General features: G+C 43.8%; 2 protein-coding genes across 2 annotated transcripts; one reads left to right on the top strand and one right to left on the bottom strand.

Annotated features, from left to right (window-relative positions):
• The first annotated feature begins 2,658 nt into the window (after positions 1 to 2,658).
• Positions 2,659 to 11,411, top strand: mcm5 (minichromosome maintenance complex component 5). Its single transcript, XM_014008910.1, has 16 exons — positions 2,659 to 3,140; positions 3,918 to 4,044; positions 4,123 to 4,251; positions 4,344 to 4,516; positions 4,598 to 4,753; positions 4,831 to 5,000; positions 5,966 to 6,137; positions 6,359 to 6,470; positions 6,546 to 6,689; positions 7,939 to 8,004; positions 8,079 to 8,255; positions 8,343 to 8,455; positions 8,550 to 8,678; positions 8,768 to 8,910; positions 10,871 to 10,998; positions 11,121 to 11,411. The coding sequence occupies exons 1-16, from the start codon at positions 2,968 to 2,970 to the stop codon at positions 11,220 to 11,222; spliced, it is 2,214 nt and encodes a 737-aa protein (XP_013864364.1). The 5' UTR covers positions 2,659 to 2,967; the 3' UTR covers positions 11,223 to 11,411.
• hmox1a (heme oxygenase 1a) lies at positions 11,341 to 13,790 on the bottom strand (the record flags this gene model as incomplete). The annotated part of the gene is given in 5 exon segments (XM_014008911.1): positions 11,341 to 11,735; positions 12,835 to 13,107; positions 13,243 to 13,458; positions 13,541 to 13,652; positions 13,732 to 13,790. Coding segments are annotated over 5 exon segments (825 nt in total), but the record flags the coding sequence as incomplete, so codon positions are not given.
• Positions 13,791 to 16,408: the final 2,618 nt, after the last annotated feature.

Raw genomic sequence — 16,408 nt, 5'->3', positions numbered from 1 at the left:
CATATATATATGTGTGTGTTTGTCATTTGTGCATATACTAGCAGTTTGCACACATTGGAATTCTTGTGCGGGCATCTCTCTTAGTCAGTATAGATGATAGTACAGTAATGATAGGAAAAACATAAGATCTAGGAAAACAGTATAAGAACAATTTAAAAAAAGGAAAATAACTATATTTAGACATAAGCACACTAAAAAAGAATAAAAAATTTAAAAGATGCATTTCAGCACAGTAGAGGATGTGGCACAATAGTACAATCAGTGTGTCAAATGTAGGACCTGTATGCAACTTAGCAGCACTTCACATTTCTTAGGGATGAATGAATAAATTATATTGCACCCAGTGGGACATGAGGCAGGACATTCAGTAACTCCTCCCTGCCATCAGTCTGACTGTGGCAGGGAAGAAGCTTTTCATAAATCGAGTCTTATGTGTGATGATACTGTCCGCTCTGCTGTGTCTCATGTTGTACGTGCAGTGTTTGAGTCTAAGCAAAGAGTGGGCTGGGTCTCCGCTGATCCCCTCTGCTCTTCTCTGGCAGCGCTGCACATACAGGGATTCCATGGATGGAAGTTTGGTCCCAACAATCCCCTCCGCAGTCTTAATGACTCTTTGCAGAGCCTTCCTCTCTGCCTGAGTGGTGTTCCTGTACCAGACGGTAATGTTCGTGGTGAGGATGTTCTCTGTTAGTCCTCTGTAGGCCTGGGTGAGAGGGCGGCTGCTCAGACCAGCTTTCCTGAGCCATCTAATGAAATAAAGCCTTCTTTGTGCTTTTTTCACTGTGGCTTCAGTGTTAAGAGCCCAGCTCAGGTCTGATGTAAACTGCAGTCCTAGAAATCTGTGGCTGTCCAGTCTCTCCACCTCGGTCCCTCTGATGAAAAGAGGCTGTAGAGGGGGAGGATTCTTCCTAAAGTCCAGGATAATTTCCTTGGTCTTGTCTGTGTTCAAGATGAGGTCGTTTTTCTCTCCATAGACAAGGATGTTGTTTACCAGGGACCTGTATCCTGACTCAACTCCTTCTTTGATGAGTGGTGTCGTCAGCATATTTGATGATGGGCGTGTTGTCCTGGGTGGATACACAGTCATATGTGTACAGTGTGAAGAGTTTGGGGCCGAGGCAGCAGCCTTGTGGGGATCCTGTGCTGACAGTGAGCTCAGAGGACACTCGTCCTCCCATCCTCACCACCTGTGGTCTTTCTGTCAGGAAATCCAAAATCCAGTTGCAGGTGTGAGTTGGGATACCAAGGTCTGCCAGCTTCCCAGTCAGTTTGCCCGGCCGAATGGTGTTAAATGCTGAACTGTAGTCTAGGAAAAGCATCCTGGCGTACGTCTTGTTGCTGTCCAGGTGCTGCAGGACGTGGTGGAGGGCTACCGCTACTGCGTCGTCCACTGAGCGGTTGGTGTGGTAGGCAAACTGGAGTGGATTGTTGTTTATTGTTTTATTTGGATCCCCATTAGCTTCCAAGGCAGTGGTTGCTAATCTTCCTGGGGTCCATAAAATCAAAAATCAAAATGCAAAAATGCAGTTAACAATACATATAATTAAAATGTACATATTCATTTCCATAGATTATAAAAGCTATAAGAGCATCATAACACCAGCCACCTAATACATCCAAATAAGCAAGTGCAGTCTGCAAAACACCTCATCCCTCAAAACAAATATAACAACATATGTAATACCTTCAATACAATAATTTCTGTCTTATAGCTTTCTTAAAAATGATTGGATTTTGAATTTCCCTAACACTAGTTGGGAGTAAATTCCACTCTGAAGCCCCTCTATACAGAATTGTTTTCCTCGTAAAGTTACTTCTAGGGCTTGGAACTATAACCATATTGTTGCTGACAGAGCCTGTTCCATGCTCATGACAATGTCCACTAAATAATAGTCTTTCTTTAAAATAATGTGTATTATTAATCATTACCTTATGCATAAACAGTAGAACACTGTATTTTGTTTTTGCTTCGATAGTTAGCCAAGACAACTTAAGATGCATCTCATGCACATTTGTGCGGAAAGAACAGTTCAAAACTACTCTGGCTGCCCTATTCTGCGCTATTTGAAGTTTTCTAGAGATTTCTGGGATGCACTGGACCAAACTACAGGACAGTACTGTAAATGAGTTAAAACATGACTTTGAACAACATTTTCCATGGCAGCAGTTGGACAATATGCAGAACATTTTCTTGACATTACAATTCCCCTGGCCATCATACCGACCATATGGTCAATTTGATCTGACCAGGACAATAAGCTGTCTAATTTGATACCCAGCAATTTGAATTTGTTGACCTGCTCTACCTTGGTACCCTCAATTTGCAGATTAAGTGAGGTCAAATTTTGCAACATGTATCTACTGCAAAATGTCATGCATTTAGTTTTGGAAATATTTAATACCAGTTTGTTCTTTTTCACCCAGTCCACCACTGTGTTAGATCTACAGTATCCGGCACTGTGTTGTTGATGTGTTTCTCTAGACACTTCATGGCGACCGGTGTGAGTGCCACTGGCCTGAAAAGTCATTTAGGGTGTGTGTGTGTGTGTGTGTCTGTTTTTTTCGGGACTGGTATGATAACGGAGGATTTGAAAATTTGAGGGACCACAGCCTGGGATAGTGCCAGGTTGAAAATGTCCGTGTACACACACCAGCCACTTGTTCCCCACATGCCTCTGTCGCCCCTCCTTCTCTTGTATTTTTCGCGCCACCACAGCTCGTACGCTCCACCTTCACGGTGACGACACGCTTCGCCGACCAATAGAAAGAAGCRTGGTTCGTTTGAGCCAATCAGAAGACAGCCGGGGAACAGCGGCTCGCGGGAAGCAGACAGGAAGCTGCTTAGTTTTTGCCGCGAAACACACGGTCTGTGCAAGCCTTTTGTCTCGGGAGCTTTAGGTCCAGTTTGGATTTTTCTTTTTGTCAGAAGACAAGCTAGGGTGTTTGATTTTAACACTKTGCTGCAGCATGTCTGGCTTCGACGACCCGGGAGTGTATTACAGCGACAGCTTCGGAGCTGGAGAGGGGCCCGGCGGGGATGAAGGCGGACACAAACGGGTCCAAATCCAGAAGCGGTTCCGTGAGTTCCTCCGGCAGTTCAGGGTGGGAACAGACCGGACCGGCTTCACTTATAAATACAGGTGGGTAACGCATAACTACAGAGAGGGAACTACATGTGGGAAGGAATTGATTGAAAAATAGTCCCTTTTGGCTTTGTTTGAAAAAAAAAAAAAAAACGCTGTAAATGACAGGCCTCTGAGCCTGAAAGTTACCATGTTGTTTTCTTCAATCACTTCTCTTAATATAAAAAAAACTTCTGCCAACAATAGGACGTTTCTCATGAACTCTTCCAACTAGTGAAATTGCATTTCTGTGAAAATGCAAAGTATATAATGAATAATAAATCAAATATGCTGAAGATTGAATAAGTTGTTAGTATTAAAATATTAAAGCAGTATCCAAAAGTTAAAATAAGCTAAACGTCCGTCAGAATGAGCAAAAAGCCAAAATCTAAAAGGAATAGCAAATTGCTAGCTAAAAGCTAAATACAGCAACTCAAAAGTAGAAAATGGCAGCTTGAAATAGCAACAAAGGCTAGCAAGAAGTTCAACTTTGATAAAGCTATCTAAAATTCACAGCTAAAAGTAGCATAAGACAAATAGAGCAGGTATGCTGAAACAAGTATGTTAAAGGAATTATAGACATTATAACTGTATATATGTGGAAAATAATTGTATTTAAAGCTGAATATTTTGCAAAGTATGAAAGAGACAAATGCCAAAAGTCAGAGCACCCACCTCCCAAATGAGCTGAATGTTTATATGAATGAAGCTTAAAACATGCAGGAAAGTTTGCATTTTCCTTTTGTTGTTGTTTTTTTTTTCACACTTCATCACATATTTCTCTTTGTTCTTCAGAGATGAGCTGAAGCGACACTACACCTTGGGGGAGTACTGGGTGGAGGTGGAGATGGAGGACCTCGCCAGCTTCGATGAAGATCTGTCCGACTGTCTTTACAAGCTGCCTTCTGAGAACCTGCCACTGGTGAGTYGGCCGTCGGGTCKTTTTCCACRCGGCCTCRTGCTTTCTTTCTTTTCAATCGCTCTTTTCCTGAAACTACAGCTGGAAGAAGCTGCCAAAGAGGTGGCCGACGAGGTGACTCGTCCTCGGCCTGTCGGGGAGGAGACGGTGCAGGACGTCCAGGTCATGCTCAAGAGCGACGCTCACCATGCCTCCATTCGCAGCCTGAAGGTACCTGCAGATCTCGTTTGTTTTGTCGCCCACTGCTGAAGCCAGAAGGAAAATAATCTTGTTTGTGAATTTCCACTTCCCGCCTCGTGCAGTCGGAGCAGGTGTCTCGTCTGGTGAAGGTGCACGGCATCATCATCTCGGCCACRGCGGTCAAGGCCAAGGCCACCAAGGTGTGCCTGCAGTGCCGCGGCTGCCGCGCCGTTCTCCCCAACATCCCKCTGCCTCCGGGCCTGCAGGGCTACGCTCTGCCGCGCAAATGCAACAGGTGACCGYGASACTCGCCGGTTTCAGCTGAARCTTTTAACGAGTGGCGTGGATTCTAACGAGCCCTTCTGTCTCCTCTCAGCGAGAACGTYGGGAGGGTGAAGTGTCCCGTGGACCCGTACTTCATCGTCCCGGACCGCTGCGTTTGCGTGGACTTCCAGACGCTTCGCCTGCAGGAGTCTCCGGACGCTGTGCCTCACGGAGAGATGCCCCGTCACCTCCAGCTGTACTGTGACCGGTAGGAGGAGCACCGTCTGATGGAGGCGTCCAGTCCTGAGTGGTTTGTTCGGCTGACTCTTGACTTCTTGTCCTCAGGTATTTGTGTGACCGTGTGGTGCCTGGGAACAGGGTGACCATCATGGGTATCTACTCCATCAAAAAGGTGGCTGCAGCCAAGGCTAAAGGCAAAGAGAAAGGTGTCGGCGTGGGGATCCGTGCGTCTTACCTCCGAGTGGTCGGGATCCAGGTGGACACAGAAGGAGCGGGTGGGTTTCTGCTTTAGTTCGACGCTCCTTTTTTTATTGTTATTAAAGGGGACCTACTATGCAAAATTCACTTTTTAAATTTTTTTTACTCAACTTTGGGTATGTACTTCTTAAAAAACAGTCCTAGGACCAAAAAAAATACACCCAGGGGCATATTTACTGTAAGTAAATATATTTTTAATGTATATTAACGACAAGTTTTATACTTCAGTCATTTTGTGATGTCACAAGGCGTACGACAACCCACCGGAACCTGCGTTCAGCCCCTTACCTAGGCTCCTCCTCCTCAGTATAAAAAGCTGTCACGGTTGTTGTTGTGTAATGTGCAGCTCATTTCATAACAAGCCTCCGATAGGGCAATGGATAGAGTGTTGGACCAGAGAGTGGGAGACCAGGGTTTGAGACCAGCATGGACACAATTTAATTATTTATTTTCATTCGTTATGAGCACGCTTTCTCATGTACCTCTATTGTTTAGCTTATTAAAGCCTATTTGTTCGAGTTTCTGAGGTATTTTGACCGCTGCTGCTCCCTGCTCTGGTAACAGCATGCAGAGTGAGCGCAGAGCAGAGGAGGGGGAGAAAAAAAGAAAGAAGCTGGGATCACGACTCTGCCTCTGGGTCTCATATGGTTGTACAACGGCGCTTCTGCCATTATTAGCCATGCTAACGTAAACACTGGTTTTGGAGGGCGGAGTTAATGTCAACAGATTTTTGGAGGGCGTTACCAACAGAGCTCATTAACATAAACAGCTCTTCTGAACGGAAGTCAGAGCAGGCAGAACTAGAAAATGGGAAATTTTATTATCTGAGAATTATTTTGTGCATTAAATTGAATGAACATGGTCTGGATAGCCCACAGACATACCATGAAAATTTCTAGGACCCATAGTTGGTCTTTAAATTTGTCGTCAGCTTTTAGATGATGGGTTATATTTTTGCTCTTTTATTTTGCGTCTCCTGCAGGTCGCGGTGCCACCGGGTCAGTGTCTCCACAGGAGGAGGAGGAGCTGAGAGCTCTTGCTGCTTCTCCTAACGTCTACGACTCTCTGGCCCGCTCCGTAGCTCCGTCCATTTACGGCAGCGACGATCTGAAGAAGGCCATCACCTGTTTGCTGTTTGGAGGCTCGAGGAAGAGGTGAAACTGCCTTAAAAAATTGTTAATAGTGTTAAACGGGTTCTAAAATTGCTCCAGTCTAACCTCGAGTTCATAAAACAGACTCCACCATGTCAGGATTGATTAAACAAAACCACAACAGAAATAATCTAATCTGTGTGAAAACTAAGTCTAAATGTAATTCTAGATATTGTTGAAGGTACGATTTTTTTTTTCTTTGTTTGTTTTGTTTTTTTGTCCAGGCTGCCTGACGGTCTCACTCGAAGGGGCGACATCAACCTGCTGATGCTCGGAGACCCTGGAACAGCCAAGTCTCAGCTGCTCAAGTTCGTGGAGCGATGCTCGCCAATCGGGGTGAATAATCCTAATCCTGAGCCGATCATAGATCYTCTGCGCTGCGATGCTGAGCCGTGTCTCTGTGCCCCTCAGGTTTATACTTCAGGTAAAGGCAGCAGTGCAGCTGGACTCACGGCCTCCGTGCTGAGGGACCCCACCACTCGTGGATTCATCATGGAGGGCGGAGCCATGGTGCTGGCCGACGGTGGAGTCGTGTGCATCGATGAGTTCGACAAGGTAACACTCAAATCCCGAGTGCAGCCGCTTGCAGTGCCCCGCCCCACCCCGCACCAACAAAAAGTGTGGCTCAGAGAGAATTAAAACCTCTGGTTTGACCTGCTCATCCACAAACACGTCAGCCTGCACGGCCAAACAATCTGTCAAAAGTCACAGTGAAAAAGACGAGACCATAAATTTGCTGAATATTCTCAGGAACAGACGAGCCCACGTATCTTAAACATTTATGAAAAGGACGAGTCACATACGTTGCTGATGAGACCCCAAATATGTCACAGCCCGAGTGTCTGGGATGACTCCGGACACAGAAGTTTCAGTATTCAAACACCTTTTATTATTAACAAAGACCAGTCTGAACAAAGAGAGCTGGGAGCTCAGGCCAAAACAAACAAAAGAGAGAGAGAGCAGCCCCAAACCGGCCCATGGTTCACAATCTGATTCAGGATCATCCCCCTCTGCCCACGCCCCGTGGTCCAGGTTCTGACCCTGCTACCAAATAGTGTGAAAACGACTAATGCACACAACATGACAAAACGGGTTTCTGTAAAAGAGCGAGGCTGGAGAGCCGGACCCACAATGCTGACGTGTCTCCTCTGKCCTCCCTCGCTCGCTGAGCAGACCTGTGCAGCCAGTCTGCTGTAAAGACTGCACACAAGTCATTCTCACTGACAGGAGGGCTTGTCACATCCACATACTGCTATATTTTGGTTTTATGCTGCTTTTAGCTTTTTGCTAACTTTTTTCTACTCATAGCTTTTAGCTACCACTGTTGTTCAAGTTCTATCTGGGCTTTTGTTACCGTTAGAGTTTTTAACTAGCCTTTTGCTGCTTTTAAATTTTAGCCAACCTTTGACTACTTTTAGATTTTTAATTAGCCTTTTGCGCCTTTTTTTTGTAGCATTTAGCTACTTTTATATTTTAACAAGCCCTCAGCAACTCTAGTCCCTAACTAACCTTTTAGCGCTTTTAGCTTTTTGCTGCTTTCATGTTTTAGCCAACCCTTKGCTACTTTAGCTTCTAGTTACCTATTGATACTTTTCACTAACATTTTTTTCTTTGTACCCTTTAGCCAGTCTTTTGTTTTCTTTCTTTTAGCTTTGAACAAACCTTTTGCTCCGTTTTAGCTTTTAGCTAGTGTTCGTCTTTGAGCTTAACTACACAGTTTCTGCAGCCATCATTCCTGTGGTTTATCTTTATCTCTGCTCATGACTGAGGTGGTGTGTTGTTTGTTTTTTTGTTTCCCGCTCAGATGAGAGAAGATGACCGGGTGGCGATCCACGAGGCCATGGAGCAGCAGACCATCTCCATCGCTAAGGTACGTCAAGGAACTCACCACAGCCGTGCTTGTGAGGCTGAGACCATGGTAATAACCACACGGGCTTCTCTCAGGCGGGCATCACCACCACCCTGAACTCTCGCTGCTCCGTGCTGGCCGCCGCCAACTCCGTGTACGGCCGCTGGGACGACACGAAGGGAGAGGACAACATCGACTTCATGCCCACCATCTTGTCTCGTTTCGACATGATCTTTATCATCAAAGACCAACACGACCAGCAGAGAGACATGGTGAGGAGACTGGAGGCTTCACATCATCCGTCTGTCACGGGTCGCAGGTTCTGAGTGTTCGTTTCTAAATTTTTATTTTTTTGGCAGACGTTGGCTCGTCACGTGATGAACGTCCACCTGAGCGCTCAGACGCAGACCGAAGGCGTGGAGGGCGAGATTCCGCTGGTTACGTTTAAGAAATACATCGCCTACGCCAGAACGTGAGTCTACCCGGCGTCACAGAGTCCGTGGGTGCTTTAGAGTCCACAGTGGTGTCTGTGTTAGTAAAATATCTGACCTGATGTCTGCTCGCAGTAAATGCGGCCCTCGGCTCTCTGCGGCGGCCGCCGAGAAGCTGAAGAACAGATATGTGGTGATGAGGAGCGGCGCGCGGGAGCACGAGCGGGAGTCTGACAAGCGCCCCTCCATCCCCATCACCGTCAGGTACTTTTAAAATCATCCACATCGTTTGACTCCACCTCCCACAGAGTTTAGTTATTGTTGTTTTTAACACCATGGCTGTTTTTAATCAGGCAGCTGGAGGCCGTCGTGCGTATCGCCGAGTCTTTAGCCAAGATGAAGCTTCAGGCTGTGGCCGGAGAGGAAGAGGTGGACGAGGCCCTCAGACTCTTCCAGGTGTCCACGCTGGACGCCGCTCTGTCCGGCAGCCTCACAGGTGTGTGTTTGTTGTAGGGCTGCACCATGTCATGAAAACCTGCAAAAACAGTACTTAATTATGTGATGACGATATGATTTGTGATAAATAAATGAGTAAGTATGCTGGGATGTCTTCAGTCCTAGGTTCAGAGYGAAAAACACCAACTAATACATCATTTCCATTCCAACAGGAGTTTTCTTTTTAAAGAGTGCAGCTAGACACAGCTGCTGTATTAGCAGTGCGACAACAAACTGGATGCAGTACAGTTTTTTAATGACTTTAAAATATTTAGTAAATTTATTAATTTTCATTTAAAACAAATACTATACACAACAAATAATACAAATCACAAATAAAATGAAAGGCAGCAGAAAGAAGAGAAAAATCTTAATATTTGCCCCTTTAAATTTTTTTTTCAAACAAAATGTCTACCCCTTTAAACTTTTTTCTGATGCTCTACATCAGAGGAGCCCAAAGTGGGGCCCGCGGGCCAAATTTGGCCCTCCAAGCCATTTGATTTGGCCCACCAGCAGTTGCCATATTTAGTAGGTTGTAACCTGTCGTACAGTGTAGAACGTAATAATTTCTTATTACACATAAGTAGTTTTTTTTTTCTTTTCTTGGTGCTGAAATGATTGTATAAGATTGTATGAGAATGTATTGCTTGTCATGTTGTGTTGACCAGACAGCTGTGAAGTGAATTGTCTTTTTAGGATAAATAGTTATTTGAAGTTGAAGTAACAGTATTTCCATCTAAAGTCATTAATTATCCATTGGTCCAGTTACTATAAGAGGCTGTAGTGCAGAGTTTTCACTCGTGGTTGACTTTATCTTTGATATATTAGGATTAAACATCAAACATGAAATACATGCAACAAGAAGATATATTTAGCTTAGATTTAACCACACATGTAGATTTGTACACTTTAAGACCACACAAACTCACATTTTATCAGTTTATGAAATGTCCCATGAGCCTTTGCTGCTTGAGACAGACTTTCTCCAAGTGCACAGACTAAAACAAAACTGGGCCACCACACTGGCTGCTAGCTTAATCATTAAAAACAATGGACTTTAATTTAAAAATATTTGTATTTCATGTATTATATTATCACATTTGGCCCGCAGCCCTGGATAGATTTTCATTTTGGCCCTCGAGGAAAATGTTTGGGCACCCCTGCTCTAAATACTGAAAAACGCCCCTATCAGTTTTTTTTTTTTTACTTTTTTTTTTCCCACCCTAAAATAAATAATAAAAACATCTGAAAATTAGTTCAGACATTTTAAAGTAAAAGGTAAAAAAACTAAATTCAACTGCAAATTATCTCATTGCAGTTGTCCAAAATTTTCTTTACGGACAAAGTGGTTTATGATTTGATGTGGTGCCTTGGCTCCATTTTGCTCGTCAGACTGATGCCAACAAACGCATCAATGCAAACACTCGAGCCGACTATTTATGGCAGATTTTCGCGATATGTCTCATACACAGGCTTGTTATCACGATGATGATAAGTTTGCCATATATTGTGCATCCTCAGGTTGTTGTGTTGTAGTGGACAGGAAAGGTTTTACACACTGAAGATTCCAGGTGATCTGTGATACTGGCACACTGCTTATGACTGRTGACCTTTGTAAAGAGGGTGCTTTATTACCGTGGATTCATGGTGTTTCATTGCATTTTTCTTGTTTTCCTTGTTAGTTTTAGTTGAGCTGGACAAGTTGTTGCAGTAAAGGTGTGGAAAAGTTTTTGAAGTGAATGTGAAAACATTTTACATTCGCCCTACATGATTACTTTAGCAGCTCAACGTGCACATTTTTTTTCCATTGTGCAACAGAAGTACATAAAATAAGCTCCAGTACTTGAGAAACAATGGACTAGAAGAGATGCATTGACTTTTTTGAAATTATTTTTTTTCTAGCTCAGTTCATCTCCTGYGCTTCCTGCTGTGAACCTTCTCCATTTTATTTCTCTCCTCAGGGGTGGAGGGTTTCACCTCTCAGGAGGACCAGGAAATGCTCTCCCGCATTGAGAAGCAGCTCAAACGGCGCTTTGCCATCGGCTCCCAGGTGTCTGAGCACAGCATCGTCCAGGACTTCACCAAGCAGGTCAGTCAGTTCGAGGACCAACAATCAGTCGTATTGTCACAAAAACCCAGTTTGTGCCCAGATCTGAACAATTCATTTCCAATAAAGCATTTTTTTTGTCACCCCTTCTGCCTCTTTCACAGAAATATCCAGAGCACGCCATCTACAAAGTCCTCCACCTGATGTTGAGGAGGGGGGAGCTGCAGCACCGCATGCAGAGGAAGGTCCTCTACAGGGTCAAGTAGCTGGGCTCTAGTATTGACCTTTTATTGTTGATGTAAATAGTTTTTGTGGAACAGTTTCTTGTAATGACAGAAAAAATCGATGATAATAAAAATTAAAAATGAGATGGTGAGTTCACTGTTCAGGTGGTGATGTCAGCCTACATGYGTTCAGTCTGTAAGCATAAAATAAATAAAAATAAACCAAGAAGACTCCAGTTCTGATCCTGAATGATTTATTTCATACAAAAGACAGTAAAGTGTTTTATTACACAGTTAAGCTTAAAGTTTTTGCTTACAAGCCTTTTTAGAAGAAATACAAATATTAGTCTTGATTTTATTAAAGTGCTTTATCATATATTTGGCAAATTTCTACAAGGCATACATTCCTGCTCCGATAGTGGCCAGTGTGAGGCACAGTCCCACGGTGAGCTGTGTGAAGGAAGGAGCTGRCATCCAGGAGATTTGGAGGCTGTGTTTTGATTGGTCCGTTGTGTCTGTCGTGATGCTCAGCATTTTCTGCAAGTCATCAAAAACCTAAAGGGGAGGAGACAACTTCTTAGTTCTCAGCAACTTAACATGCTTGTTCTGCAGCTTTCATGTCCTCTTTTTAAGTTCAGTGACTGAAAGTTGTTTTTCAGCTCATTAAAGTTGCTAATGTGGACGTGTTGAAACCTTTGTAACTACTTATCACAATTTTAGTGCACTGTCACAGTTTCAGGAAAACCCATTCAGTAAAAATAAAAACAAGTGTGGTGAATTTTGCAGAATATAGTTAAGCGTGTGTAAAATGTCCGCATGCACAGCAATGTGTTTAAAACCCAGCCTTCAGAGTAGAAACAAAAGTTTGTTTACAAAAAGTTTGATTTTTTTTTTTTTTACTTATGATTTTGCAATGAAATCTTTAGTGGGGGTCGTGCTAACTTTTGAGATAAACTCAAAAACAAACATTTATACATGGGGGGGAAGTAGACATTTTAGTCATCTTCCACCCAGTCCATTTTGTGACATAAACATTGATTTTAATTCTGTATAGTTTCCCCAGAATGYAAACATCTAAATTCTCATTGACTTCTGTTGAATCTGAGCTCAGTTTCTACACTTGTGCGCTCCACAACTGGAGACAAAAGGAAAAAAAAGTGTTGTGAGGACTTGGAAGCTTCTACTCAGTGTTTTGTAGTACAACGTTTAGTTTTTGCACAGTGAAAATCCGAGGCTTATTCTCTACTCTGTGTTTCTGCCTGTCTTTAACAGGGCTGTCAGCAGTGTGGTTATGGCAGCAGCTTTTTAACCTTGGTTTTCTTTACAATTTTCATGCAACTAAAACATCTAAAAATGGCAACATTTTCCTGGATTAGTACAAAATTAAGTCCCAAACCTTTTGTAGATAAAAAGTGAATGTTTGTAGTTATATTGTATTTATTCATGTATAATACTAGAAATTTAACCCTAAAATTATCCATAAAGTGGGGGTGTAGTATTATACTCGGGTTAATGATAATTAGATTTTTAATGCTTTTTAAGCTCAAAAAATGATCGAATTACACTCGTGATCGTATTATACATGAATAAAAATGCTAATTTCCTGTGATGTTCTTGTGTAACCAAGCCGCTGATCTGATTCCTRTTGGCTCACCTGGATGTTTAACTCGAACGCTCCCACCGCCTCCTCCAGCATGGCCTTCTTCTTTGCCTCTGTAAGCTCGATGCTGTTCATCCGGCTCCTGTACAGCTGCTTGAAGCGGTTGGGGCTGCTCACGCCAGGGAACGAGAAGAACGACAGCCCCTCCTTGCTGCTCAGCCCCAGAGACTTCTGGGTAATTTTCCCCAGCACCTGTCCACCTGACAGGTCGCCGAGGTAGCGGGTGTAGGCATGGGCCACGAGCAGCTCTGGGTTCTCTCTGCCAATCTGGATTAAAAAAAGCAAAAAGAAAAGTTGTGCAATGCCTCCTATACATTTGTTATGTCAGGCCCCACCAAAAGAAGTATGTTCAGTTGCTTTGCTCGATGGGATCTGTGGCTAATTCAACAATRTTTTACCCACCTTTCGCAGCCTCTGTTCATATCTTTGTGTGGCTGCAGGGACGATCACTTTCTTCTGCCAGTCCGAGCCGAAGAAATGCTCCAGATCTGCTTCCAGGGATTCCAGGCGAGCCAGTTCCTGAGGGAAGTATATGGGGGCCACAGCTGGATGGGAAGCGTTCCTGTCCAGCTCTTCTTCTAAAGCCTTGTAGATCTCGTACAGGGAGCACAGCAGAACCTGGTGGAGACACCAGAAGAATGTGTCATTTGGGGACAACGGTCAACAGAAGAGACAAACCGTTTGAGTCGGATCACGTTACCTTGTACTGAGGCAGGGTGATCTGACCCTTCTGGTAACTCAGCATCAGCTGTGTGTTTTCCGCTCTGACGTGGTTGTCCTGAGTGGCTGCTTTAATCTGCTCTGATAAGTCCCTGAGGGTGCAACATGATGCATGACCTCCTGCACAGAATGCTTGAACTGATTTCACTATGAGACGTCCAGTTATCTTACCTGCCTGCTTCACCCGAGTCGTTTTTCCTGGCACTCCTCATGGCCTCCATCTGTTCAGATAACAGTCAGCTCCTACGAAGGTCTGTGGGAGAGATGTGTATCAGCGTGCTGGAGTTGTCTCTGCTGTGGTCCTCTCTCATCTCTTTTATAAAGCCCCAGAGGCTGCAGCTGCTGAGTCAAAAGGGAAGTGTGACTGCTGCGTCACGTCACTCCAACTGCTGCCACTTCATGTGACAAAGCAGATGTGGCCTGAAAACATGACCAGGCAGATATCAAAAGCATGAAGCGACAGTTCTGATTGTTYAAAGTGGAGTCTGGGAGGAAAGTTTATGAACAATGAATGTCTTAGCTGTTGATCGGTCTGTAGATGGGTCTTTGAAAGGTTGAAGTAAAGAAAATGGTTGGATGGTAAGTTAAAAGTGGATTGCTGCTGAACTAATGATTACTTTCTATGAGTTTCATTAAAATATACAACCTGCTGTTTGTGAGATACTTTCCTGACAGGCAGAGTTGACTTCAATGAAAATGAGGGGATGAATCTCAGCTACTACCACACCAAATTTTAGGTAATTATCTGTAAAGTTGACTGCCGTACAGCCATTTTTTAAAGGTCATTTGGCTGGGGCGGCCTCCGTATATGGGATTGATCTCAAATGGCAATCAATTCAATTCAGTCTGAAAATACTTCATTAATCCCAAAGTAAAATTAAATAATGGTTACTTTACAAAGGTTTCATTTAAAGCCATCCAGTGGTTTATCAGATATTTTGCTAACAGATGAACACAGAGATAAATGGCCAAAACCACTGTTTCTTTTACTTTAGTGGTTGGTGAAAAAAAAAAGAAAATAATGGGAATAATTATTATTTTTAAATCTGTTAACCTTATTATTACTAATAATCATCATCATAAATATTATGATGAATAATATTTTACAACACCAAAAATAGTAGTAACAAAATGTATAAATGAGACGTGCATTACTGATTATCATGRTTAATGATAGGCTGGAAGGCTTCAGGTCCAGATGACATCAGCTCCAGGCTCCAGGTGCTGCGCAAATCAACTGTGGCATCATGGGATTCATGTTCAATCTGAGCCTGAAGCTGGAGAAGGTACCACAGCTMTGGAAGACCTCCTGTGTGGTACCTGTGCCTAAGACCAAACATCTGACGGACCTCAGCAGCTACAGGCCGGTGGCTCTGACATTGCATCTAATGAAGAGCTTCAAGAGGCTGGTCCTCAATCATCTATGCCCCCTGGTGAGGTCTTCACTGGATCCGCTACAGTTTGGCTACCGGCCTGGCATTGGGGTGGATGATGCCATCACCTACCTCCAGCACCTCGCTCTGACCCACCTGGAGAAGCCTGGAAGCACTGTGAGGATCATGTTCTTTGATTTCTCCAGTGCTTTCAACACCATCCAGCCAGGACTTCTGAGGGACAAACTGGAGCTGTCTGGAGTGGACCACGACATGCCCCAGTGGATACTGGACTACCTCACTGGCAGCCCACAGTATGTGAGGACACAGGGCTGTGTCTCGGACACACTGGTCTGCAGTATGGGGGCTCCTCAGGGACACTTTTCCTCTTCACCCTCTACACTGCAGACTTCACCATCAACACCCCACACTGCCACCTCCAGAAGTTCTCTGATGACTCGGCCATAGTCGGCCTCATCACAGGTGAGGACAACTCACAGTACAGACAGTGGACTCAGAGGACAGACAGTGGACTCAGAGGACAGATAGTGGACTCAGAGTACAGACAGTGGACTCAGACAGACAGTGGACTCAGAGGACAGACGGTGGACTCAGGACTTTGTGGACTGGTGCCAGCAGAACTACCTCCTGATCAACGCTGCTAAAACCAAGGAGCTGGTGGTGGATTTCCRCAGGCGCAGTCCCACCACACTGACACCAGTGAACATCCAGGGAGTGGACATTGAGGTAGTGGACTCTTATAAGTACAGTCTGTACCTGGGTGTTCACCTGAACAATAAACTGGACTGGACTCACATCAGTACTGCCTCCAAACCGGTTCAGTCTCGTCCCGTGGTCCAAGGAGCTCAGAGAAGAATGTGCAGGAAATGCGAGACAGCACAATAAATCCAGTGATAAATGTAGAAGTCTAAGCAAAATAAGTCATTCTTTGGAAGACAGACTGAACACAGATGAAACTGCATGTCTGTTGACTTTTTGAAAATTCTGATTTCAAAATAAAATTCACATGTATCATGTGTGTGTATGAATATGTTGTGAGCTGCATGTTTCCATCTGTTTCCTAATGGAATTAAACTCCAGAGTTCAGAGAAGTTTCAACTTCTGAAGCTTCAAATTGTTAATGAAGCTTTGGCCTCCCCAGTCTTACATGACTGTTATATTCATGAGAAAAGTATTTATGAGCAATTAATGGACTGACCAAGCAGACACAGTTCCAGAGTGAATTTGTAATTTATAAGTCCTTCATCTTACAGCTGGTTAAAACTGGCAGTGGGTGAAGGCTGGGTAAGGTGCAGCCAAAACAGATCAGCAGTTTTTACAAGAACACAACTAAAGATGATTCATTTAGAGTTAGCTTGATAAATAAAAACTTTATTGATCCAGGCGTTTTTCACAACCGGAAGTAGCATCTTCTTGTGCTAGGAATAAGATCAATATATTATATTATATTATAT

Source organism: Austrofundulus limnaeus, unplaced genomic scaffold (genome assembly GCF_001266775.1).
Source record: "Austrofundulus limnaeus strain Quisiro unplaced genomic scaffold, Austrofundulus_limnaeus-1.0 Scaffold53, whole genome shotgun sequence".
Lineage (NCBI taxonomy): Eukaryota > Metazoa > Chordata > Actinopteri > Cyprinodontiformes > Rivulidae > Austrofundulus > Austrofundulus limnaeus.
This window is presented reverse-complemented; position numbering and strand designations above follow the sequence as displayed.